General features: G+C 36.0%; 1 protein-coding gene across 1 annotated transcript in view; it reads left to right on the top strand.

The window, feature by feature from the left end:
• ZCWPW2 (zinc finger CW-type and PWWP domain containing 2) overlaps positions 1-26,608 on the top strand; it is an 82,373-nt gene that overhangs the window by 52,065 nt on the left and 3,700 nt on the right. The window contains 3 exon segments of the mRNA XM_015544438.2: positions 18,367-18,416; positions 19,501-19,568; positions 26,264-26,388. Coding sequence (XP_015399924.1) covers positions 18,367-18,416; positions 19,501-19,568; positions 26,264-26,388 — 243 coding nt within the window.

Below are 26,608 nucleotides of genomic sequence, written 5' to 3' on the forward strand. Positions count from 1 at the left end.
ATTTTTTTATACATTTGGATCTATGGATATCGAAGACAGTATTTTTTTTAAAGATAGAACTGTTTTGAGGCGCCTGGGTGGCTCAGTCGGTTAAGCAACTGACTTCAGCTCAGGTCATGATCTCACAATTCGTGGGTTGGAGCCCTGCGTCAGGCTCTGTGCTGACAGCTCAGAGCCTGGAGCCTGCTTCAGATTCTGTATCTCCTCTCTCTGCCCCTCCCCTGCTCGTGCTCTGTCTTTTCTCTCAAAATTAAATAAATAAAAATTTTAAAAAATAACAATATGACGTATTAAGTGCCTACAAAGGCCAGGGATACACATACGTTAATTCATTTGATTCAACAACAATTATGTGAGGTAATCATTGTTGTCTATGGTTAATGAATAAAGAAAATAGGCATAGGGATGTTCACCACTGCAAAAACTACATTACAAAGATGAATGATAAAAACAAGTAAGGTAGTTTTCTGTACAGCCCCTTACCCTGGGTTGCAAGTCTTAATAGTCTATTTTCTTTATTTATATAAACAGAGGTATATATGTACATGTATAAATGCTTTGTGATTGTCTTGTTTTTACAACAATGAGATCTTATTATATATATTATTCTACAGATTTAACTACTTAAGCAGATACAGATCTGTTTTTAGCCTTCTACATAGCATACCATAACAGATATATCAGTTTTAATCAGTGAGCTCTATATTGATGAATGTTTGGGAGTTTTTCAAGTTGCTGTTGTGGTTTGATACTGCTACATGCAATGCTTTAATAAACATCTTTATGTATATATTTTAAAATACTGATGCCATTATTTTTATAGGATAAATTCCCCAAATGGGCTTGATAGATTAAAGCTAACCACAGTGTCACTTGCCTCCCTTGAATCATGAAATGACCTTGAGGAATAAGTTGTCAAAGTTAGGTGTTGGCCTGTGCTGAGTTGTAGAGGCAGTCTTTACAACCTGTTTGAACCAAGGTATAAGAATGTTCCCACCTTGAATACTGTTCCTAAGTGCCTATTAGGAAAGGGCTTCTTGGGTAAGTATGAGAGCTCTATCTGCAAGCCTCTGCCATTCCCATAGGCCCCTTCTTTTAGCTCTTCAGCCACATGTTAAGATAGAGGTGAGTAGTAAAGGTGCCCCATCTTTTCACCTGACCACTGCTCTGCCCAATGGCAGCAGTCTGAATGAAAAAGAATTAGAGTAAGTCTCACCTACCTCTGAGTTCTGCTTGCAAAAAAAAAAAAAAAAAAAAAAGAAGGGGAAGATTTGGATTTTCTCCTAAGTCCCTTCCTGCTCTAATATTCCATGAAATATTTATAACAGCTCAGTAAATACTTTCAGAATGTCAAAGGACTTGTGCAGACCAGAGTAAATATCTGGGTCACTTGGCCCAAGAAATAAAGAAATAAAAGAATAAAAACAGTAGTGTATGGGGAAGATGGGTGGAGTAGCTGATGGTGTTGCCTGTTACAGTTCTGCGAGATGTTTGAATATAAAAAACAAAGATTCAGGAAACAGTATATTGCGGTAGAAGGAGTAGGAACTTATGAATGAACCAGATCTGCTTTCAAGGGCTAGTTCTGCTACTTAGTTGTGTGACCTTAGGCAAGTTAACATCTTTGTGCCTCATTGGATTAATCTCTGATTTGGGAACAATAAGAATTACCTTGTATGGTTGTTATAAAGATTAACATGAAAAGCAATTAAAACAGCATAGAGTTTACTACATTTTAGTAGGTACTTGTTTAATAAATGCCTAGTACTTCTCTAATTTCTTCTTAGAAATAGGAAGGATTTAAGAATATTTAAAATTTTCAGACTTATAATAACATCATAGTCTATTAGATAGTTAAGATTATGTAAAAGTCTTTTTTTAAAGGAAGTCCAACATTTTAATCATAATATAATTTTTTTCGAAGTAATATAATAACATTGTATTTGGAGAACAGAATTTTTAAATCATCCAAAATCCATCCCCTCAATTATAATTTTTAATTAATTTTATGCATTTGTTTACAGTTATTTCTCTATGCATATGTTTATTTGCATGGCTTTAATCATTGAGTAATGTACCATTATTGTTTTCACTTATGCATTACATCACAAATCTTTTTCATGTTGTTTTACCATTCTTATTACTTTTAAGAGGTTTTTTGTTTTGTTTTGTTTTGTTTTGTTTTTAATTAGAGAAATAGCATTGTGAAAAAAACAAAAAATAGGGGCACCTGGGTGGCTTAGTCACTTAAGCGTCCGACTTCAGCTCAGGTCATGATCTTATGTTTCATAGTTTCAAGCCCTGCTTCAGATTCTGTGTCTCCCTTTCTCTATGTCGCTCCCCCACTCAAGCGCTGTCTCTCCCTCAAAAATAAATAAGTATTTAAAAAAATTTTTCAAACACAAAAAATAGGTATAAACCCTTTCCCAGCTATAATTTCAATTTTAAAAGAAAAGCAACTGTTAATAGTTTTATATACTTTATGCATGTATAGATATATGTATCATGTGCACAAATAAATGCTTATGAATAAATAAAATATGTATATGTATACATATATGTACTTTATTAACATAAATGAATTAAACTTTTTTCATTCAATAATATATTGTGGGGGCGCCTGGGGGGCTCCGTCGGTTAAGTATCCAACTTTGGCTCAGGTCAGGATCTCACAGTTCATGGGTTAGAGCTCTGCTTTGGGCTCTGTGCTGACATCTCAGAGCCTGGAGCCTGCTTTGGATTCTGTGTCTCCCTCTCTCTCTGCCCCTCCCCTGCTCACACTCTGTCTCCCTGTCTCAAAAATAAATAAATATTTAAAAAAAAAAAATAATAATAATAATATATTTTGGACATCTTTTCAAGTCAGAGATTTACCAGGTCTTACCCAGTAGCATAGCATATGATTTTATGGAAATGTCTTCATGTAGAACACTCTCTTGGACATTTAGGTTGATTCTCAATTAGTAAAATTATAAATAAAAATGCAGCAACATCATTATATACAAACCTCTTTAAATGTTTCTGTAAGTATTTCTACACTAAAAATTTCTAGAAGAGGGCTTGCTGGTTCAAAGAGTAGGCACATTTTAAATTTTGCCAAATTGTTAAACATCTCCCATCCAAAATATTCCCCAACATTATTTTACCAATTACTGTCCTGTTATTAGTGTAAGAGAATATCGAGACCGCTTTAACATGCCAACTCTAGCCATTAACAGTCTTTTTTCTTTATAATTTGTTTTATTGTATTTTTATTATAAACTTACGTAATACATACTAGGGAAAAAATACCAAGGAATACAAAAGTGTTTAAAGTGGAAAGGATAAGTCATTTTCTTCCCGCTTGTTACTTCACCTCTAACATTTCAGGATTTCAAAATCTGGAAATAAGCATCCTTGTCCATTTTTGCACATTTGTGCACAAATTTCAACAGAATAATTCCTATAAGTGAAATTGCTCGGGTAAATGATGTGGGTGTTTAAAATCTGGTTATATATAAGGAAAGATTGAAATATTGTTACATATTGAAGGAAACAAAAGGCCATAACAACCAAACGTAATGTGTGATCCTAGTTGGATCCTGAAACAAAAAAAAGGACATCAATGGAAAAACTGATGAAATTTGAATTAGATCTTTATTTAGTTAAGAATTTTATAGCAATGTTAATTTTTTGTTTTGATAATTGTACTATGATGTGTGTAATGTTAACAACATTAGGGGAAGCAGGGTGAAGGATATATGGGAACTCTTTTGAGCTAATATGCAATTTTCTGCAATTCTAAAATTATTTCCAAATAAAAGTTAAAAATTCTAGTAAAGTACTGTCAAATTCTTTTCAAAACAGCTATATCTGAATATTCTTACCAATGCTTTTCTCACTCTCTTGCCAGCTTTAGATATCACCAATCTTTACATATTTGCCAATATTTAAAAGGTGAAAAACATGTCATTGTTACTTTCATTTGCTGTTACTTATTTTTTTTATTTTAATGAAGTTGAGCATTGTTTAATGTACTTATTGGACATTATATTTCTTCTGAAAACTGCCTATTTATACTCCCACCCGTTTCTTCCATAGGCTGGCCTCTCTCTCTCTCTCTCTCTCTCTCTCTCTCTCTCTCTCTCGATTTGTAGGTGCTCTCTTTAGTTATTGATCCTTAATACTTTGTTAATATGCTGCAAACATTTTTTCAGTTTTCCTTTTAAGTTTTTTTCTAGTTCTCTTGCTGTGCTTATATATAGTAAAACTTTTTCTTTTAGGACTTTAGAGCTTTTGTGACATGATTTAAAAGACTGCCCTTTATTAAAATATGTTATGATTCATTTCATCTTTCTCCTATTGCAGTTGGTCACACTTTGATGCAAATCTCTGTGAATATTGCTTGCTTTCCCACCACCTGTTTTGTTTCCTTCTGATAATTCCCAGTAGAAGGATCCCTAGGACAATAAATAGGAACATGTCAGGTTGTTCAGTCTCACCAGCAGTGCATGCAAACGCCACAGTCATCGACAGGTGTTATTACATAAAGATTTTGTTGCCAGGGTACATCATACTTTATTCTTTTAATTTGCATTTCTTTGACTTGAGGTAAATTGTGTCTGAGTTCTTAATATTTTCTTACAAATTTATATGAACATTTTATTTATTTTTTATTTTTTAATTTTTTAAAATGTTTTTATTTATTTTTGAGACAGAGAGAGACAGAGCATGAGCAGGGGAGGGGAAGAGAGAGAGGGAGACACAGAATCTGAAGCAGGCTCCAGGCTCCGAGCTGTCAGCATAGAGCCTGACGCGGGGCTCAAACTCACAGACTGTGAGATCATGACCTGAGCTGAAGTCAGACACTTAACCGACTGAGCCACCCAGGCCCCCCTAGATGAACATTTTATATACTAGTAATGAAAATATTAATTTTTTGTCATAGTTTCAATATATGCTTGCTTTTCTGTCATTTTTTTCCTGGAAATACAGAAGTATTTGTATGTGGTGTGCTCACATCTACATTTCTGAGATTTTTTATTTATTACTTAGCATAGACTTCATAGATACTAATGCAGTAGAGTGAGTAAGGAAGAGGACATCTAGAGGTAGACTGTCAAGGTATCCTGGCTCTGTCACCTTCTAGCAGTGTGGTCTTAAGTTAGCTGCTTACCTCTAAGCTCTCAGTCTCCTCCTGGTAAGTGGGAAGAATGGAAGTATTGCAAAGTAAGACTGCTCTGACAATTTGTGTAAAGCGCAAAGCACAGTGGTATGTCCTTTATGCATTTCATAGCTTTATGCATTTTCCTATTATTATGGGAATATGGATTTATTTTTATATGAGGTATGAGAATAGGATGTAAAAGTTTTACACAACTTGCTAATGATGGGGTTCAGGACATGCCACCCCCAAATATGGCATCTTGGTATATTGAGTATTTCAAGCAGAAGGAATTTGTGAAATGGCAGGTGCGGGAAGGATTTTCTGACTTTCCCTGGAGCAGGTTATAAGAGCCTCATGTGAGATGTCATCCCTAGACTGGAAGAAAAGGAGCATTCTTGCCTCTGAAGACAAAGGGAGCCCAAGAGGAATCTGAGGGAATAAGCCTTACTGCTTCCCACAGTTTACTGCAATTAGCTCCTACCCTTTCCTGTCCGGTCACATATTCCCACGACCTTCCACTCTTCAAGCGTAGCATAAAAACTCTCAGGTTTAACTGCTTCTTTGGGTCTTCATGTTCTTAATGAAGGCTCCTAGGTCACATAAAACTTAAATTAGATAAATCCGTATGCTTTTCTCTTGTTAATCTATTTTTTTGTTACAGGGGCCCCAACTGAGAACTTAGAAAGATAGAGGAAAAAGACATTTTTCCTCCCCTATACTGCTAGTTATTCCAATACCATTCATTGAATTTTTTTAAGTTTATTTATTTTGAGGGAGACAGAGACAGTATGAGTGGGGAAGGGATAGAGAGAGAGGGAGAGAGAGAATCCCAAGAAGGCTCCATAATGTCATCGCAGGACCCGACACATGGCTTGAACTCACGAAACCATGATATCATGTACTGAGCCAAAACCAGGAGTCGGATGCTTAACCTGAGCCACCCAGGTGTCCCTCCGATACCATTTATTGACTAACAAGTAATCTTTCCCTTCTTTACTGTTTTGAATCTTCTTTATAATGTATAATATATCTTCTTCATAAAGTAACACATGACATTTAACATGTCAAAATACCTATTTCTATATCTATTCATCTATCTGGTCTCTGTATTTTAAGTTTATTTATTTAGTTTTGAGAGAGAGAGAGAAAGAGAGAGAGAACATGCACACACCAGCACAGGCAGGGAAGGGGCAGAGAGAGAGGAAGAGAGAGCATCCCAAGCAGGCTCTGCATTGTCAGCACACAGCCCAAGGCAGGGTTTGAAATCACCAGCCGTGAGATCATGACCTGAGCCATGATCAAGAGTCAAATCCTCAACCAACTGAGCCACCCAGGCGCCCCAATCTATCTGGTCTTAAAACAGATTTCAAATTGCTTTAATTATTGTTTATCTTTAATGTGTGAATTCGTGATCCTTCATGACTGTAATTTTTCAAAAATTGTTTTCCTGGTTTTTGTCTGTTTACTTTTTCAGTTTGTATTGTGTCTGTGTATACGTGTGTGTATGTATGTATGTACATGTTTTCTGTATATTATGATGTTTTGCCATTAAAAAAAACCTTTCTAGTGGGCGAAGGACTGCCCCTTTTAGGTAGCAAAGGGTACATCTTTCATAGGCAAACCAACCAGTCCCAAACCCATATCCCTCAACCACCTTCTTACCAAACTCTGAAACATGAAGCCATTATTTCCATTTCCCTAAATCATCCCAGAATCAAGTACCAGGCAACTGGAGACCATTCCCATAGGCCAGAGCCCTCCAGAATTATTCAAACTAGCCAATCCTGAACAGTTCACCCTACTCTATCTTGCCTTTCCTTTAGCAGCCCCAATAAAGGCACAATTTAAATAGCTTCAACTACACACAAATGAACTTTAGAGTTATTTAGTGAAGTCCTGAGAAGAATTCTGTTGAGATGATGATTGGCATTGTAGAAAATCTCTGTATTAATTTAGGGAAAAAGTACATGTTTATAATACTAAATAAACACATGCAGAAACATAACTCTCTGTCTATTCATTTCTCTTTAGTTTTTTTTTAGTGTAAAATTTTATATATTTCCAATTAAGGCTATCTCAGATATTGTTACTAATTGGAAAAGGATCTCTTTGTCATTTGGCTTTCTAATTTGGCTTATATACAGAGATTATAATGTGCATGTATGGGTATCTTTTTGTCCTAACACTTTGCTTTTATTAATGCCAAGACTTTAACTTGTAACACTTTGAAAGACAAAATTAATGATCACTCTCTTGATTTATACATTTCTGTATGAGGAAATTAGGCTATTATATTTTCAGATGAAAAAAATATTTTCCCCTAAAATTATTGCAAAAATTCTTTATACTAAAGCAGGAAATTTTCATTAGCCCAGTTACAGTATAAGTTGCTTATATTTTATGACTAGATGTCTAAATATTTGTGTTAATTAATAAGCTTGCTGTTAATATGGAATTCATGTACTGCAACTCACTTGATTCACTAGCTTTATATGCATCTTTCCCCAAAGATAAATATTATAATAGATCCTTACTGCTGGCTTCTAGCCCCAGGCAGAGAGAAATCTCTGAAAAGAATAGTAAGCAGAAGAACCCCTTGGGAAGAGTCACAGTCAGAATTCAAAACTCATTTGGTTTCCTTTTGGATTCTTTGTGGGTGTCGTTCACCTTTCCATAGATAGGCCAGTTGCCTAACTCTTTCTTTGCTTTGACTTTCAGTCCATGGATCTGACTTTAGCCAAATTTGTCTCCTTGTCATTCCAATAAGATGGTCAGTGGGAGTTGGGGGGTAGGGGGGAAATGAGCCTTATCTTCCCTGGAGATGAAGCAACAGTGTCCTAGTGTGAAGGTCATGCATGCTATTCTCCAAGTTCACGGGGCTTGCTTGCTGTGGAAGATGTGTTGGCTAGCAGCTGGCTATTCAAGGCATCTTGACCATCTCAGGGCTGTTGGGCTGCCTGTTGTTGTTGGGGTTGTAGTTCTCAGGGGTGCTGTAGAAGGTGCAAGTGGAGAGGAATATTGGTGATGCCTTCTTAAACCAGTAATTTTTCCAGTGCAGTGATTATCTGAGAAAATTCAAGGTTTGTTACGCAGATGTGGTACTTGGTAAACAGAAATTTATGTTTATCAATAATTTTCTCTCTTTTAAGAATTGTTTTTGCCCCAATTACTGAAAACAAACAAAAAGTATCATTTTTGAATGTTGACACTAAAATAATAGAAGTGTTGAACAGAATAGTTTTTGCTTCTGTATACATAATACCCATTGAAACATTCACTCAAAATATTAATTCACTTGGAATTTGAGTTCTTACATACTTAAAAAAATTCGAAACTTTTCAACTATTACTCTCTCTGTTTTCTACTCTATATTTTAATGTTGAGCCAGAAGGCAATAGAGATAATTCTACAAAATGTGATTGCTCTTTTGTTAAGAACAAAAATCTCTTCATGTTGAGTCCTGGTTATCACATGAAGTTTCTAGGTATTGTCCTTTTTGTTATTTGGAACTAAAGGTTATGTTATGCAGCTTTCTTCCACTTATTTTGCTGATTATATTCATTACAAGTATTATCTTTTCTTTCTGATTCAGAGACCCATCGGTCACGTCTCCAACATCAACCTATATACAAGATGAATCTGTTTTTCTTCTAAAGCTTGGAATATGTCTCATCCGCCATCACCTTCCTTATCCCATTCCATTAAAACCAAAAACAATGTTAGTAATAAATAGAGAGTGGTTATTGATTTAATGTATAATAGGAATTTGAATAATGAGTTTGTATTTTATGGACTGTAGGTATTGCACTAGATATTAAATGATCTTTCTATGCCTAATAGTAATAACTACTGTTTTTCTATTTGCAAAGGGAAAGAGTTATCATTGGAAAAAATAAAATGTCAGTGAAAATTAGGAGAATTGACTCATAACGTATTAGAATTCATCTGTAATTTCAAATTTATAAACATTTGGCTTCTTCCAACAAGCCTTCCAACTTTTCATTTATATTAGACAATGCAACCCTCTTGCCTTCTTGAAGACCTATAAATTATTACCTTTTAATCCCTTAAAATTATAATGACTTTGAAATGATATTTATCTTTCTTTTTGCTTGTGTATTTAATACCTTCACTTTGATCCCAAAATAATTTGCTGTATCATGAAATACATATATTAGGCACACATCTTAAATCTGTATGCCCCCTACATAGTGGGGACGTACATAGTCATACAGATTAAAGGGAGATAAATCCTCCATGCCCTCCCATGAATGTAAGTGCAAGAATGTCTTCCATTTCAACTTCTGAAATCCTCAGAGAGTTGATTTAAAGACTTGGATCTAGACAAAATTTCTTAAAGAATATATTTTTTTAATTATGCTCTTGTGTAGAGTCTATGTATTCCAACATAGAAGAGAGATCATCTTCTTTTGCGCAATGCTGAGGATAAAGGCTCAGAAGATTTGACAGTGTCCGTGGGTCAAATAATCAGGCTGGTTATCTTGACCACTCAAGCCGATGGAGCAAAGAAACAGATAATGAAGCTCTCAATGTTCATTCTTTTATCCAGAACAAAGGTGTAATATGGGTACTATAACATTGGATGCTCTCACGCATCAGCTTTTTTAGCATTTAATTGAAATGCAGGCATACCTCATTTCATTGAACTTTTTTCTATTGCACATCACAGATGTTGTGTTTTTTAACAAATTGAAGATTTGTGGCAACCTTGCATTGAGTAAGTGTGTTGGCGCCAATTTGCCAACAGCATTTGTTCTCTGCCTATCTCTGTGTCACATTTCGGTAATCCTTGCAATATTTAAACTTTTTCATTATTATTATATTTGTGATGCTGATCTGTGTTCAGTGACCTTTGATGTTACTATTGTAATTGTTTTGGGGTGTCAGAAATCATGCCTGGGTAAGACAGTAAACTTAATTGATAAACGTGTTCTGACTGCTCCAATGACCATCCATTACCCTCTTTGTCTACCATCCCTGTCCTTGGGCCTCCCTGTTCCCTGAAACGCACAGTATTGAAATTAGGCCAGTTAATAGCCCTATCGTGGCCTCTCAGTGTTCAAGTGAAAGGTAGAATTACAGGTCTCTCACCTTAAATCCAAAGCTACAAATGATTCAGCTTAATGAGAAAGGCCTGTCAAAAGCTGAGACAGGCCGAAGGTTTGGCCTCTTATACCAAACAGCCAAGTTGTGAATGCAAAGGAAGAGTTTTTGAAGGAAATCAAAAATGCTACTCTAGTGAACACATGAATGATAAGAAAATAAAACAGTCTTATTGCTGATACGTAGAAAGTTTAGTGCTCTGGATAGAAGATCAAACCAATCATAACATTCCCTTAAGCCAAAGCCTAATCCAGGCCCTGTCTTCAATTCTACAAAGGCTGGAGAGGTGAGGAAGCTATAGAGGAAACAGTTGAAACTAGCAGAGATTGGTTCATAAGGTTGAAGGAAAGAAGGTATCTTTATAACATAAAATTGCAAGGTAAAGCAGTAAGTGCTGATGTAGAAGCCATAGCAAGTTATCTAGAAGATCTAGCTAGCATAATTTTTGAAGGCGGCTCCATTAAGCAACTGATTTTCGCTATAGATGAAATAGCCTTATATATAGTGGAAGAAGATGCCATCTAGGACTTTCATAGCTGGAGAGAGGTCAGTGCCTGGCTTCAAACCTTCAAAGGTAGGCTGACTCTCTTCTTAGGGGCTATTGCACCTGGTGGCTTTCAGTTGAAGCCTATGTTCACTTACCAGTCTAAAAATTCTAGGGCCCTTAAGAATTATGCTAAATTATCTGCTCTGCCTGTGCTCTATAAATGGAACAACAAAGCCTGGATGACAGCACATCTATTTACAATATGTTTTACTGAATATTTGAAGCCCACTGTTGAGACCTACTGCTCAGAAAAAAATGATTCCTTTTAAAATATTACTGCTCATTGACAATGCATATAGTCACCCAAGATCTATAATGGAGATGTACGATGACAGTAATGTTGATTTCATCCCTGCTAATTCAACATCCGTTCTGTAGCCCATGGGTCAAGGAGTAATTTCAACTTTCAAGTCTTATTATTTAAGATACACATTTCAAAAGGCTATCGTTGCCATAGAGGGTGATTCCTCTGATGGATCTGGGCAAAGTAAATTGAAAACCTTTTGGGAAAGATTTACTATTCTAAATGTCATTAAGAACATTTGTGATTTATGGGAAGAGGTCAAAATATCAACATTAACAGGAGTTTGGAAGAAGTTGATTATAATCCTCATGGGTGACACTGAGTTATTCAAGACCTCACTGGGGAAAGTCACTGCAGATATAGTGGAAATAGCAAAAGAACTAGAATTAGAAGTGGAGCCTGAAGGTGGGACTGAATTGCTGTAATCTCATGATAAAGCTTGAACAACTGAGGAGTTGCTTGTTATGGATGAGCAGAGAAACTGGTTTCTTGAGATGGAATCTACTCCTGGCATAGATGCTGTGAAGATTGTTGAAATGATGACAGAGGATTTAGAATAGTACATAAATGTAGCTGATAAAGCAGTGGCAGGGTTTGAGAGGATTGACTCCAATTTTGAAAGTTCCGTTATGGGTAAAATGCTGTCAAACAGCATCACATACTACAGAGAAATTGTTTGTGAAAGGAAGAGTCAATTGATGTGGCAAACTGCATTGTTGCCTTATTTTAAGAAATTGCCACAGGGGCGCCTGGGTGGCGCAGTCGGTTAAGCGTCCGACTTCAGCCAGGTCACGATCTCACGGTCCGTGAGTTCGAGCCCCGCATCAGGCTCTGGGCTGATGGCTCAGAGCCTGGAGCCTGTTTCCGATTCTGTGTCTCCCTCTCTCTCTGTCCCTCCCCCGTTCATGCTCTGTCTCTCTCTGTCCCAAAAATAAATAAACGTTGAAAAAAAAAAAATTAAAAAAAAAAAAAAAAAAAAAAAAAAGAAATTGCCACAGCCATCTCAGCCTTCAACAGTCACTACTGTGATCAGTCTGCAGCCGTCAACATTGAGGCAAGACCCTCCACCAGGAAAAAGATTAGGTTTCACTGAAAAGTCAGATGATGATTAGCATTTTTAGCAATAAAGTGTTTTTTTAATGTTTATTTATTTATTTTGAGAGGGGGTAGCATGCATGTGCACATGCAAGTGGGAGAGGGGCAGAGAGAGAGGGAGAGAGAGAATCCCAAGAAGTCTCCACCCTGTCAGCGCAGACCCCTATGTGGGACTCGCGCATGAACTGTCAGATCATTATCCAAAACCAAGTCGGGTGCTTAAAAGACACCCAGGTGTCCCTAAAGTGTATTTTAATTAAGGTATGTACATTGTTTTCATAGGCATAATGTTCTTGTATGCTTAATAGACTACAGTATGGTGTAAATATAATTTTTATATGCACTGGGAAACCAAAAAATTAATTTGACTCACTTTATTGCAATATTCACTTTGTTGCAGTGGTCTAAAACTGAACCTATAATATCTTCAAGGTAGGCCTGTATGTCAATTCTGGGAAGTCTTCCTTAGAGACTCTATGTTATCCTAACATTCCTCTTGCTTTAGGAAAAACTATGTGCAAATAGGAATTGTTTGCAACTGACTTGGATTCTTAGAATATCAAAATAGAGGTGAAATAATCTAATTTACTGGTACCATTTAATCAGATAAACAACTGTGACATAAGTGCTGCTTTTCATGGGGGTCTTTGAGTCTCTAGACACCCTGTTTTTATTGGCTTTTAGTATTCTTAATCTCTTTATAGATATAATTGAAATCTTTCCTATTTTTTTAAAAACCATAGTGAATTTATATGTTATATCCCTGCTATAGATAGTCAAAAACTATTTAAAAAAATTAAGTCCAAGACTCTAAAAATTGTCCGTGAAGTAGCTAGTCATAGAGTTTCTTGAAGTATGCTGTTACTTGTATCCTCAGCCAGGATTGGGAGGTGTTAATAGAAAGTCTTTCATGCCTTCTATTTAAGGTGGTCTAGTGGTCAGCTTCTATTTTTAGGGAAAATATTCTCCTGTGTCTCAGCTCACTGCTTGAGTACACACTCCAGTGTTTTCTCTGCTAAGCCCCTCAAAGCAGAGAAATCCACAGTACTTTAGTGAGAACTTAGACATGGCTAAAGATAGTGCAGGGGACAGCAAGATATTTATAAGTCATATTGCCAAGGACTGATCTCTGATATTGTCCAAATCTTGCAGGAATACTGAACTCTAGTGAGAGTGACTGGACTGGAGCATATGGTAATTGACTGACATTTATGTAAGAAGCACTAGATTTGTATTCTCTCTATTAAAATCGTGTTTAAAATAGAGCTAGAAAATGATTATTTAACTTTCCCCCTCTTCAAAGAAGATTAAAAAAAACAATCATTATCTAGGTCCGAAGACTTCACTTTATTATTTGTACTCTCCAGATACTCAGATTAAGTAATAACCACCACTTACAGTGCTGCATAAAACTGGTTTTCATCCTTATTCCAAGCATACTTTCCCAGTAGATTTTCCAAAGGGAAATGAGAATATTGGCATTTCCTTCTATATGATAACTTTTGACAAGGAGTTTGTGTACATTATTCAAGGCACAGATTCGTGTTTGGAAATTCTGTCAAAGTAAGCATCTCTTTAGTGATCATTGACTGATAATTACTCTCAATGGAAGGTTACAAAACATATTTATGTCTTCTATGAGCATAAAATGCTGAATCAAAATTTTATGTTCTCGGATTTAACACAGCTAACAAACTTGTTCTTAAAAATAAAATGATTTTCATTTAGATGAATAGTGATTTAAGGAAATGGACAATGTCAAGTCACTTTATGAAGATTATATAAATCTGATGTAAACACAATTCCTATGGATTATCTGATCTTGGCAATTAGAGGCACTTCTATCACTTGCAATTCAAGCCAGTAATCCTAATTATCATTATATATATGCACACACACACACACACACACACACACACACACACGTTTTTTCACAGTAAATGGCATTTGCCCTCTTTATGTATGTCTCTTGTTTTTTTTTAGATCTAACAAGAAAAGAATTAATACTTGCTTTAGTTTCCTTATAATCAATGACAATATATAACATATTTGTATGGATGGGTGTGGGCTAGATAGACTAATGCCTGAAAAACTCCAGTTTGCATACAAGTCATCTGAATAGCTTCTTTAAATATGGATTTCTGGACCCCACAGTAGGCCTAGGATGGACATTAGAATTTGTATGTCTAACAAACTCTCAGTTGTTGCTGATTCTCACATGGTGGTCCTGACTCTGAATAGCCTGGGGCTCGACGACATAGGAGAATCAGCAGTGTAACACAGGAAGAGAAGTGGAAGGGGTGGAATAGATAAAGATTATAGTATCTACTTGTGGGTGAATAGCAGCCCCCAAAAGTACCAGGAACCTCAGAATGTGACCTTATTTGGAATAAGGATCATTGCAGATGTAATTAAGGTAAGGATTTTTATATGAAATCATCCTGAATTAGGTGGATCCTAACCCAAGGAAATTGTCCTTAAGGGTCTGTCCAGGGGCACCTGGGTGGCTCAGTCAGTTATGCATCTGACTGTTGATTTCAGTTCAAGTCATGATCTCCTGATTCGTGGGATCGAACTCCATATTGGGCTCTGTGCTGACACTGTGGAGCTTGCTTGGGATTCTCTATCTCTCTCTCTCTGCCCCTCCCCTCCTCATTCTCTCTCTCTCTCTCTCTCTCTCTCTCTCTCTCAAAATAAATAAACATTTTTTTTTCAAGCACACACACACAAAAGAGTCTGTCCATAAGAGACATACTTCTATCCTACAGCCCTATAACAAAATCAATTTCTGATGCTTTACCAAGTTCATGGTAATTTGTTATGGCAACCTTGGGAAACGAATGGACCATAAGTCCAACCATACCAAAGTGCTAATAAGTTCCATTTGTCATATGCTTTAAGGAAAAAGGATAGAATTCTGACGCTAATCCAGTGGAGTAGTCTAATAGGTTAAACAAACAATGATCAAACATAGACTAATTGTTGAGTACTGTTAGATACTTTCTGGCATGGTATTTAATTTCATCTTACCCCTAAATGCTCTGAGGTAGTTATTTATTTATTTATTTATTTATTTATTTATTTATTTATTTAAGCAGTAGTTGTAAAAGAATATCCTGAAATGCAGAATAGCCATTTAGTTGGAAAATATTTGTTAAGTGTTGACTTCATACCAGGCTCTTGCTAGATATTCCAGTGGTCAGTGACTTACCAAAAGTGATACAGGTAATAAGTACCAGGGATTAAATTCAAATCATGATCCTGTCATTCCAAATTTAGTGTTCTTCTCCATCACGTCATATTTTATCAAAGCCCTGGAGCAGGAAAGCACAGGACATTTGGTGATACTGACTAGTTCATTTTGGCTGCTGTGGAATATTTAACAAAGTAGGAAGGAATTTATTATCTCTAACAGAAATCTTCCTGATTTATGGTAGCTATTTAACAGTATTTCTTTCTATTAATACCTATGAAATAGTTTGTACTTTGTTACCTTAATCTTTTTTCCCCTTGTAGCAATGCTTTCACTTTAAACTCAAATATGCACATAATTTAAGCTGATCCTTAATAATGAGTTAAAAATAATAGCTGTACGTTGTCTTTATAGAGATGTAGATCAATGATTTAGACAATCTAGTTCCATATACCTTTTTACCTTATTTACTTTCATATATATATAACACAAATGGTGGAAAAAATATTTGAATATTAACTTGAGGTTGAAGATCACAAAAAAACACCTATTTTTTTGGCATCATAATAATATGAATTCCCTGAGTGTTTTTTTACAAACTTCCCTTGAATGCTTCTTAAGGTATTTAAGCTATTTAATAATGTTTTGAGAGTTATTAAATTCAACCTTCATCTCATTATAGTTAATGCGTTTGAACATAGCAATATGAATGGCACTCTGCTAGCTGCTAAACATTTAGTATGTTAAAAAAAAAAAATCCCACCCTTGCAGTGTGGATACTTAATTCAAGATCAGTAAAATTAAGATCAGTGTAACTATGAAAGATTTAGACAAAATGGGCTGAGACACTGCTCACTTTAGCAGATAAAAGTGAGAAGACAAATAAAAGAAGGTAACAAACATAGAGGTGAAAGTGGCATTGAGGTTCTGTCTTAGGAAATGAGGGTGAATCGTACGAATTCGTTAAAAGCCTAAATCGACAAACAGGACAGTTCAGAATGGACGGGAACACTGACACTGTATTCTCCTTGTGATATTTGTGTTTATTGTATCTCTGTCTGAACACGTACTCATTCATTTGTTCCACGAACACTTTATCTGCACCTATGGCATGCAGGGTATGGCATGGAGACAAATGTACTACCTAGTGAGAAGCTAAGTCACATATACCAGTAACTAAAATATGAGACAAGAACTCTGACCTAAATGACAAAGATCATAACTCTTATCACAGAAAGGTTTATGGGACAGTATAAATTCTTCTACATCTATGAATTGATTACAAATTTTATTCACTTATCTTTTGGGGTTTGATTTCTTAATGTATTTTAGTCAGTGAATATGGCTCTAAAACAGCGGTTACTATTTTTGAGGCTTCCTTTGTGACCTAAGAGGTGGTCAAATTTGTAAATGTTTCAAGCTTGAAAACAATATGTATTCTTTAATTATTCAGTGCCAGTTTCTATATGTGTTTATTAGATTCAACTTATTATTTGTATTGTTGAATTCTCCTGTTTCTTTGCTAATTTTTTTGCTTTATAAGTTTTTTATGGGAAGTAAATAACAATATCCCATTTTAACTGTAAATTTATCAGTTTCTACTTGTAATTCTTTTCTGTTTTGCTTTATATATTTTAAGGCTAAGATTTTATGTATAGACAGGTCAGAGCTGTTATACTTCCTAGGTGGATTGTTTCTTTTTGCATTAGGTAATAGCTTTTTTTTATCTCTGATTATGCTTTCTTGTAACAGTAATAGTGCTACATTGGGTTCCTTTTGCTAGTCATTGATATATTCTATCTCTTTACTTTCCATTTTTCCATGTCACCAAGTTTTTGAAAAAATTATACCTTTATTGAGATGTAATTTAGTCACTCTTTTTAAGTATACAATTCAGTGGTTTTTAGTATAATCACAGTTTTGCAACCAAGACCACTTTATAATTTTAGAACATTTTTTCATCACCCTAAAAGAAAACCTCATACCCATTGGCAGTCACTGCCCATTTCCCACCTTTTCCTAGTCCCTGGAAACTACTAATCTTTCCCTGTCTCTATGGATTTGCCTATTTATGGACATTTTGGATAAATGGAATCCTACAACATGTGGTCTTTGTGTCTGACTTTTTTCACTTTTCGCTGAGCAAAATGGTTTCAAGATTCACCCATGTTTAGTATTTTTCAGTATAATTAGTTATTGTTTTTAAAGGTTAAATAATATTCCATCGTATGGATAGATCACATATCATCTCTCCATTGATGGTTGTTTCTACTTTTTGACTATTATGAATAATTATGTTGTGAACATTTATATACATTTTCTTGTATGGACATAATAGTTTTGTTTCTTTTGGGTACATACCTAGGAATGGAATTGCTGAATCACATAGCAATTCTACATTTAGCATCTTGAAGAACTATCAAGTTATATTCCAGGGTGGCTCCACCATTTCACCTTCCCTTCAACAATGCAGGGAGGTTCCAATTTCTCCACATCCTTCATCTCATCTTTGCTTAGACATTAAAATCCCAAGCCCTTTGGGCCCTATCCTGGTATACACTTTTGGTAGGCCTTCACCATGTCAGTTCCTGTCTATAGTTTCGCATTCCACATGTTTCTGGCATCTGAATAGTTCTTTTTTTTTAAAAGGTCATTCATGTATAAAAATGTAAAGATTGTTTTACTTTGTATTATTATGTGTCTGTGAAGTGAGGAAGGGAAGTAGATATGGGAGATGGGAATTCATATTGGATTAGTCTACCATTCCTGGAAGTTGAGAAGATTGGTGTAATTGTAGTGACAATGAGGTGGTTGACTTAGAGTTATAGGTGTGGTTGAGACCTACAGGTCAGAGTTTTTCTTCTGGACTAAATTACTTGGGCCATTTGGACTCATTATCTTACTGAACTCATCTAGTCTCATTTGAACTAATTCATCCTTTTGTTGTTATTTGATAGATGCAAGTTTCCAGAAACACTACTAAACCAAAATTTAGAAGAAGGATAAGGTATGGGGTTTTTTTTTAATTGAAAAGTATTGTGATGAAATTGAAGTGTGTGTAAGAGATTTAATTATTATGACATTTACCCCTGATTCTTGATTCTTTTTCTCTAGGGAAGCATTAAAATTTTCTAAAAGAATTAAGGTGATAAGTAATAGTCTTAGAAGTATGGAGAAAGCTTTATGTTTATATAAATATGTTGAACCAGAACAGTATAAGATTAATATCATGTGAGCAACCATATGAGAAGCAGGTGTTTCGTTTAAAATAGTGCAAACCAGAAACAGGTCTTTATAATGAATTGATAAGCCACCAATGACAAGTTTTAGTGTTTATCACTGAACCAACCATACAGTTTATTTTTTTGATGAATGATAATTAGTGCTGTATTAAGAGTAGTCCTGCTCAAAGACAAATACTGGCTCTGATATGACAGTCTTCCTCTTATTCTTTGTCCTTTTTCAGAGGATGAGTAATTACCTTTTTTTAAAAAGACTTACTGCCTTATCTTAGTTATATTTCACAGTAACCTCATCAAATAGGTAGGGGGTATGTTATAATCATCTCTATTTAAAAGATGAAAACTTTATGACTTAGAGAAATTAAGTGGCTTTCTCAAGATCTTATGGTTAGAGAAAATACATTTGAACAAATGTTTTCTAACTCTAAATCAGTGACACAGGTAGTGGAAAAAGCATGGATTTTGCAGTCTGAAAGAATTTAGCCCTGTCATGTTCAACCATTACCTACATCGTCAAATTTCTCAATTTTGCAGAGCCTCAGTTTCTTTATAAAATGAGAGCAGCAATTACTTAGTAGGTTTTCGGGGCGAGAATTACATAAAAAAGCCTATGTAAGGTACTTGGTAGATCATTAGTGCTTTTGACCTAGTGAGGGCTCAGATCAATATTATTCCCCTTTGGTTTTTCACTGCATCATGCTGCCTTACTGTATTAAAAAAACAAGGAAAATTACCTCAAGATAAAGAAATATATTCATAATTTACAGTGATCAATGAATATACATAAATGGCCATTTAAATATACGTGATTAATCTTTTGAAACTAATTCTGTCAAATCCTTTTTCTAGGAAACCTATTTTAAAATACTCTTTCGAAAATGTTTGTTCAGATGACGCCATGTCAAAGGAAAATGTGGGTATGTGAAGGCCTGTCCTGCTTCTGGTTCTTATATACCTCTAATTCTACCGAATGTGGTTGTCGTTCTTTGAAGAAAAAAAATGTTGTACATATATACATATAAGAGAACTCTTAGTGAGTCATTTTGGTATTAATTTTCATACTAGGTATTTGGGTTGTCTTTGGGTTTCTATTCTCTTGCATTAAATTCGGCTCTGTCATGTATTTAATTTCTTTTAAAAATAAAGCACCAGCAGTTGTGGGAGGAAATACCTACATCAATACATTAAAATCCAGACCTCCCCATTCCAAAATTATTGGGGGCCTAGGGGTGCCAATGGGAGAGAAAGAAGAAAAGCAGCAGCTTGGGGCTTCCAGCTGAATTAATTGCCATTGGTATTAGAACACGGTAGGGCGAATGTGGGGAGAAAGTTTAAGTTTTCAAAACCACTTTACTCTTCCTTCATTTTGGTTAGTCTTGAAAAGTAGGCAAATGCTTATTTGCAAGATGGAACTTTGGCAGCCACGCAGAGGTTTCAAAGCCCATTAAACCCCAAGAAGTTACCCGCACCATATTCCCTCTCCTTTGTGGCCACCCCCAGGTCCTATGGCACTGCCTTTCAAATGGCTAAATCAGCCATTCATTTTTAGTCTTATCAAAAGAAAGGAAAGCAGTCAGAAGAAGGACAGAGTGGTTATTTTTTTTTTTTAAATCCTTTTGTTCCTGTCCTAAACCACCACAAAATTCTGTTGTTTCTATCTCTTCTTAAATGTATTCCACTGCTGCTTTCCTGCTAACTCAGGTGCCTTTTCTTGGCCAAGTTGTCCCTTTGCCTCCCATGATTAGTTCAGATATTGCTGTGGAAAGGCAAAAGTCTGCTCATCCCTGGACTGAGTTCCCACTAGGAGACCTTGGCACTGCAGCTGAAGCCTCCAATGCTGGGATCCTTTCCCCCTCTGACTCAAATGGGCTACCTTGGAAGAAACCCCAGGACATCACGGCCATGACTCCATTGACTGGAAATCACTCTTCTGTGTAAATGGGTGAATACATCTCCATGGATATCCACTGATACCCTTTTAGGAGTCTCACATTCTGAATGGCTCTCAAGTCTCAGTAGTTAATTGTTCAGACCATGAACCTGATCTGTGTCTTACTCCTTCTTCACATTTTGAACAACTAAAAAACAGAAATATCTAGTTTACTATGCTCTTTCAAGAGCTGACTACTTCTGGAAAGAGTGGTTCTTCTTCAGTAAATTAACCCTCCTCAGTTTTTTTACCCCTACTCATATTTCCATGGATCCCGTGATCTAAGTCTCTGATATCACTCCTTTTCTTCTTAGCCTGAGATAGGATCAGTCCTTGATCAAGTGAAAATTCTACCGTCATCTTCTTGAATGTCTGCCCCACTTTTTGGAGCCACTTTCCTTACACTCCCAAGTGCTAAAGTCTCCCAGCAGCCTACTACCCAGATTTGCTGTTCCTTTCTAGTTTTTAAGCTCTACCCATTTCTTTTCTCTGTCCTTTAGTTAGAGATCAGGAGGAGAGGTAACTAAGTGCTACTTTACCTGTCCAAGTATCAGTTGCTTCATCTGTAATAAAGACATGCAGTAGAAGCCCTCTTATCCAACAAGGAGAGAATTTCTGGAAATTAATAGAAAAAATTGAATAGAAATTAATAGAAAATTAATAGAAATCATTAAATATTTTAAACTGTAGCCCATGGCTATATAGGTTTAATCTAAGAAATAACTACTTGTGGAGCATATCTATGTTTTGGGGAAAATTAGTACCAGGAATATTATGTACTATATTTGTATTGTCCCTATAACTCTTTTTTTTTCAGTGTTTAGGGACAAGAAAATTCATCTATGATGATGAACTAATAATACCAACACCTGTACCAATTACTCTGTGTCTTCACTGTTCTAAACACTGTGTATATATTAGTTTATTTAGCCCTCACAAGAGCTATATAAGATAAACAGTTAGATATTATTATATCCCCCATTTTATCAATGGGGAAACTAAGGCACTTAAGAGGTTATATGGTTTTTCTCAGTCACTATCTTCCTTTTTTTAATGTTTATTTATTTTGAGAGAGAGAGAGAGAGAGTAAGAGTGAGGGAGGGACAGAGAGAGAGGGAGACAGAATCCGAAGTAGGCTCCAGGCTCTGAGCTGTCAGCACAGAGCCCAGTGCAGGGCTTGAATCCAGGAGCCGTAAGATAATGACCTGAGCGGAAGTTGGAGGCTTAACCAACTGAGCCACCCAGGTGCTCTTGTCACATATCTTCTTAAAATTAATCAAAGTGTGCAGCTGTTTCCTTGGTTGCTTTGAGTATCAGGAAACTTAAAGCGAAATACAGGGGGGTTGGGCACAGTACTGGTAGTTGACCTAGGCACTTTTAAAATCTCATTATTGCCCTTTGTATCCCCCTTAATGAATTGGTTTTGATTTCTTTTGGTCTTTTGGTTTTAGTCATTTGTTTTGTTGTATCACTGTTTTTTGTTAGAAAATACCTCCTTTATTCTTGGGTAGTAAACAGTCTATAAAAGTTTAAAAAGAGATTGGCAGATTACCCCAGACCAACTTGATAATCTATGACACTCATTATCAAATTAGCAAAGGATGTGTTCATCAGCCACCTGAGATAGATAAACATGGAAAAAAATGGTTAATCCAGGAAAGGTCTGGATCATGGGGTGAGCCCCAGGGGAGCATGAAGACCTTAGGGGCTGGGGCTGGGGGGTAGAAGGGGGACAGGGAGACAGGTGATTTTTTGCTGCTCAGGACAAACTTTGCCCACCTGCTCTTGGTTTGGAGTCAGCTTTAGCCTCTAGGGTAAAAGGTGGGGTTGGCCCACATGCCCCTTTCCTAGAAAGCTCCTTGCCTCCTATTTCTGTTTGTGTCTCCAGGAATGGTGCTCTCTTCTTCATTACATTCTAACTTGTATTGTACTCGTCTCTACATTTAAATTGTAAGCACACAAGAGGAGTGTTTGTGGTTATTTAATACCCAAACAAAACCAAGTACTTTTTCCTCCTCCTCAGCCTCCTTCTGTAAGAATGCTTTCAAAATTTCAATATTGAAATGACCCTGCAAATTTATTTCAGATGATATTTTTCCATACCAGCTTTGGGGTATATAAGGAAATAAACAGCTTCTTTAAACATTTAGTAGAAAAAATACAGATTGGATAAAACCCCATAAGTATACCTTGAAGGCTTTTAAAATAGTGACTGATTTATTTAAGAGACAAACAGTAAGCTATTATCAGGAATGGAAAAACTACACAGATTATTATTTATTTATTTATTTATTTATTTTCAACATTTATTTATTTTTGGGACAGAGAGAGACAGAGCATGAACGGGGGAGGGGCAGAGAGAGAGGGAGACACAGAATTGGAAACAGGCTCCAGGCTCTGAGCCATCAGCCCAGAGCCTGACGTGGGGCTCGAACTCACGGACCGCGAGATCGTGACCTGGCTGAAGTCGGACGCCCAACCGACTGCGCCATCCAGGCGCCCCTACACAGATTATTTTATAAAATTTCATTTTTAAAACCCAGGTATGGACTTCAGTATAAGAGATATATTTTTCTTACCTTTTTTAAAAAAACTTTTTCTGAGTGATGGAATAACTGTAATGCTACCACTTTACTCTAAACAGCAAATTGAAACAAGTCAGGGAAACCACAGGATAATCAGTATTGATAGAAGATGATTGGTCATGCAATCAGCAAAGGCATTCATTCTGCCTCTATCTTTGGAGGATATCATTGGCCAATTTTGATAACCTAGTTTGTACATTACGGTAACTGCTATTTCTTGAGAATTATTTTTGAATTCTGTCAGTTTACAATATAGAAATACCTATTTAGAAAAGCAAACCTCCCATTGCTCTGGAAGCAGAATTTGACATCAATCAAGTTGGTGTTATGAACCCTAGTTGATTTATGAAGTCATCCATTACTTTGTCTACCCTTTGAGCAGAAGGCAGTGTACATATTTTTCCAGATCACTTGAAAACAGAGAGCCTACAATGCCATTTGGCAATGACATTCATTATCATAAATTGATTGTATTTTAGCCTAGCCTTAGAAATATAAAGATGTTTTTGTCCATTTTTCCTTTACAGCATAGCTCAAAATTCATCTTCTCAACAGTGCATTAAATGTCAGTATCAATTTCCATAGACTCAGAATATAAAGTAGGAAAACACAACATCTGTAAGTGGGACTGGAGAATCAGTCTGAAGATAACCACAAGTAGTTGTCTGTTCAGTAACAGGTTACTAGTAAGAAATCTATCATAAAGAGAAGTCAATTCGTTAAACAAAATAGCTTCAATAAAAATGTACATTCCTCTAGAAAATCCTGATGCGGTAAACATGGGTTGCATTCATGTATTTTTTTAGTAAATTCTCCCAGTGATTCTTATGCCCATCAAATTTTGAATAGCATTGTTTTAGAATGTAATAATTAAAACTCTGTGTTCTTGGGGCGCCTGGGTGGCGCAGTCGGTTAAGCGTCCGACTTCAGCCAGGTCACGATCTCGCGGTCTGTGAGTTCGAGCCCCGCGTCAGGCTCTGGGCTGATGGCTCGGAGCCTGGAGCCTGTTTCCGATTCTGTGTCTCCCTCTCTCTCTGCCCCTCCCCCGTTCATGCTCTGTCTCTCTCTGTCCCAAAAATAAAAAAAAATAAAAAAAAATAAAAAACAAAACAAACTCTGTGTTCTTACGCTTTACCAATTACCACAGAACACATATCTATGTGGACACAACTAACATGTCAGCTACAGTTTTTGTTTTGTTTTTAAACATAGGAACTGATTCTAAGGTGTGCAAATGGCTTATCAGAAAGCTACTTTCAAACTGTTTGGAAAGAAGTCTTCCATAGAGAAAACCTGAGATTGGCTAGGAAGAGATGATGGCCAGGAAGGCTCGTTGGTCAATGCCTACTCTTGAGTCCCTTGCCCTTTGTAGGCACATAATTGATATTTGTTGACTGAATAAAAAAGTACTTGGGGCAAGTGATAAGTACTGACAGAAAAATAATTTTTGTAGACAAAACTGTGAAGTGAAAAATGTTAACTAAAAATTGTTTTTTAATACTGTAGTGACAACCAAGAGAGGGAAAATTTTCTATTTCATAACCTCCCATGACTTTATTTGACACTATTATTTAATAACGTTCTAGCAGAATTTTAAACTTACTTTCTTACGAGTACTAGATAAGAGGAAATTACCAACAAAGAAGATTCTAATAAAACATGGATTCTTTTGAACTGGAGGAAACAGTGCATGAGACTTTTCACATTGATAATTTGTTTTTTACCTTTAAACATGCTTAGTTTACAAGGATACTTCTGTGTGTGTGTGTTCACACACACACACATAAAGGGATGCATATGCATGTGCAATCTTCCTAAACATAATTAGTTAGAAGAATTTTAAATATGTCCAACAATTAGATTAAAACTGAATGTTAATGCTGAGAATGCCCTGCTTGCATATTCACTGATAATAGGTTAGCTCCAAAGCATATGTCCTGTATGGGTCTGTTTTCGTGTTCCGTGAACTTTTAGATGTTCTACGTAGTGGGATTTTTGGTGTCCTGCCAAAGAATGGTGGATAATAGAGGGTACTATGTCCAGTTTTTGTCACCCGAGTGGAAAATAATGGGGTGTGTATTCATGGCCTTTCACTTTGAATCATATTGCCTTTGGAACGACTTCTCAGATGCTCCCTCTGTCTGTTGTGCAGGACAGCAGGCCACATGTGGCTTCCTTTCCTTGATTTTTACTTCAACAAGTCTATATGAAACAAAAATGTTTATTTTATTTAAGTCAGGAATCCAACTGCATGTTATTAATCAGTAGTTGAGTCTATAGAGTTATTTAATAGGAGTTCATTTCTTTTGTGGGGATATTATTTTATGTCCGCAAATTCAGTGAATTCATGTCACAGCAGTACACACACACACAAATTTTGTAAGTGTGGTATTTAAATATATATGTGTGTGTGTGTGTATGTGTGTGTGTGTGTGTGTGTGTGTGTATACACACACATATATAATACATATATTAGGCAATTAAGATGTGTTGGTATTCGGATTAGGAGTAGACTAGCCTGTGTTTAGCCTGACCGCTTAATTACATCGTCTGTCCTTTTAAACAGTAGTTTTAATAGTTTATTGTAGGCATGGCAAACTGGCCCACAGGCCACTAGTTTTTGTAAATAAGGTTTTATCGGAACATAGTCACTCTCATTTATTTAGGTACACGTGTATGGTCTGCACTGTAGCAGCAGAATGAAGTCGTTGTGACAGAGACCACAAAGCCTGCAATATTTACTCTGTGTCCATTCATGGGAAAAGTTTGCTGACCTCTGGTTTATAAAAAACAATTTAGTTTGGCCCTGATTTAAAAAAAAAAAAAAAAGCAAAACAAGACACTTCTAGTGAGCTTTTCATGATGTACACATAGCAAGAATATCACCTACATTTTGACAGGAATAATTGGAAAATATTCACCTGGAAATCCTTAATTATTTTGCATTAAGCAGAGGCCATCTGTGAGAACTATACAAAATATTTGTTTTTTATCTTGTAACATTTAGATTTTCTCTTTTGAGTTGGCTAAGATTATGGATTAGATTGAATTAATTAAAATGTAGCACTTTTTCTGTTATATTAATGATGATTTTTAGTTGTCTCTGAGACAGAAGTTTTACTAAAAGAGCTGGAGCAAATGCTACAGCAGGCACTAGAGCCCACAGGAGCACCCGATGAGTCTGAAGAGGAGCGTGGAGAAGAAGTGAATACAGGAGAAAAGGTAGCACTGTAATCATTATCAGGCCTAAATAGCAAGTTCAGATTCTGTCAATGGCAGAAATTGTTCCTGGCTGTACATTTTAATTATATGAAAAACATTTTTCCCTTCTGAAATTTGAGCCCTTGATTATCCTGAAGTGAATAAACTAGTAACCTGTTGAAAGGTCAGAATACAACTATCAGTTTTTGAAAAAAAAAATCTGTGAGTGTGGAGGAGCCCT

The sequence above is a fragment of the Panthera tigris genome, chromosome C2 (assembly GCF_018350195.1).
Source record: "Panthera tigris isolate Pti1 chromosome C2, P.tigris_Pti1_mat1.1, whole genome shotgun sequence".
In the NCBI taxonomy this organism is placed as follows: Eukaryota; Metazoa; Chordata; class Mammalia; order Carnivora; family Felidae; genus Panthera; species Panthera tigris.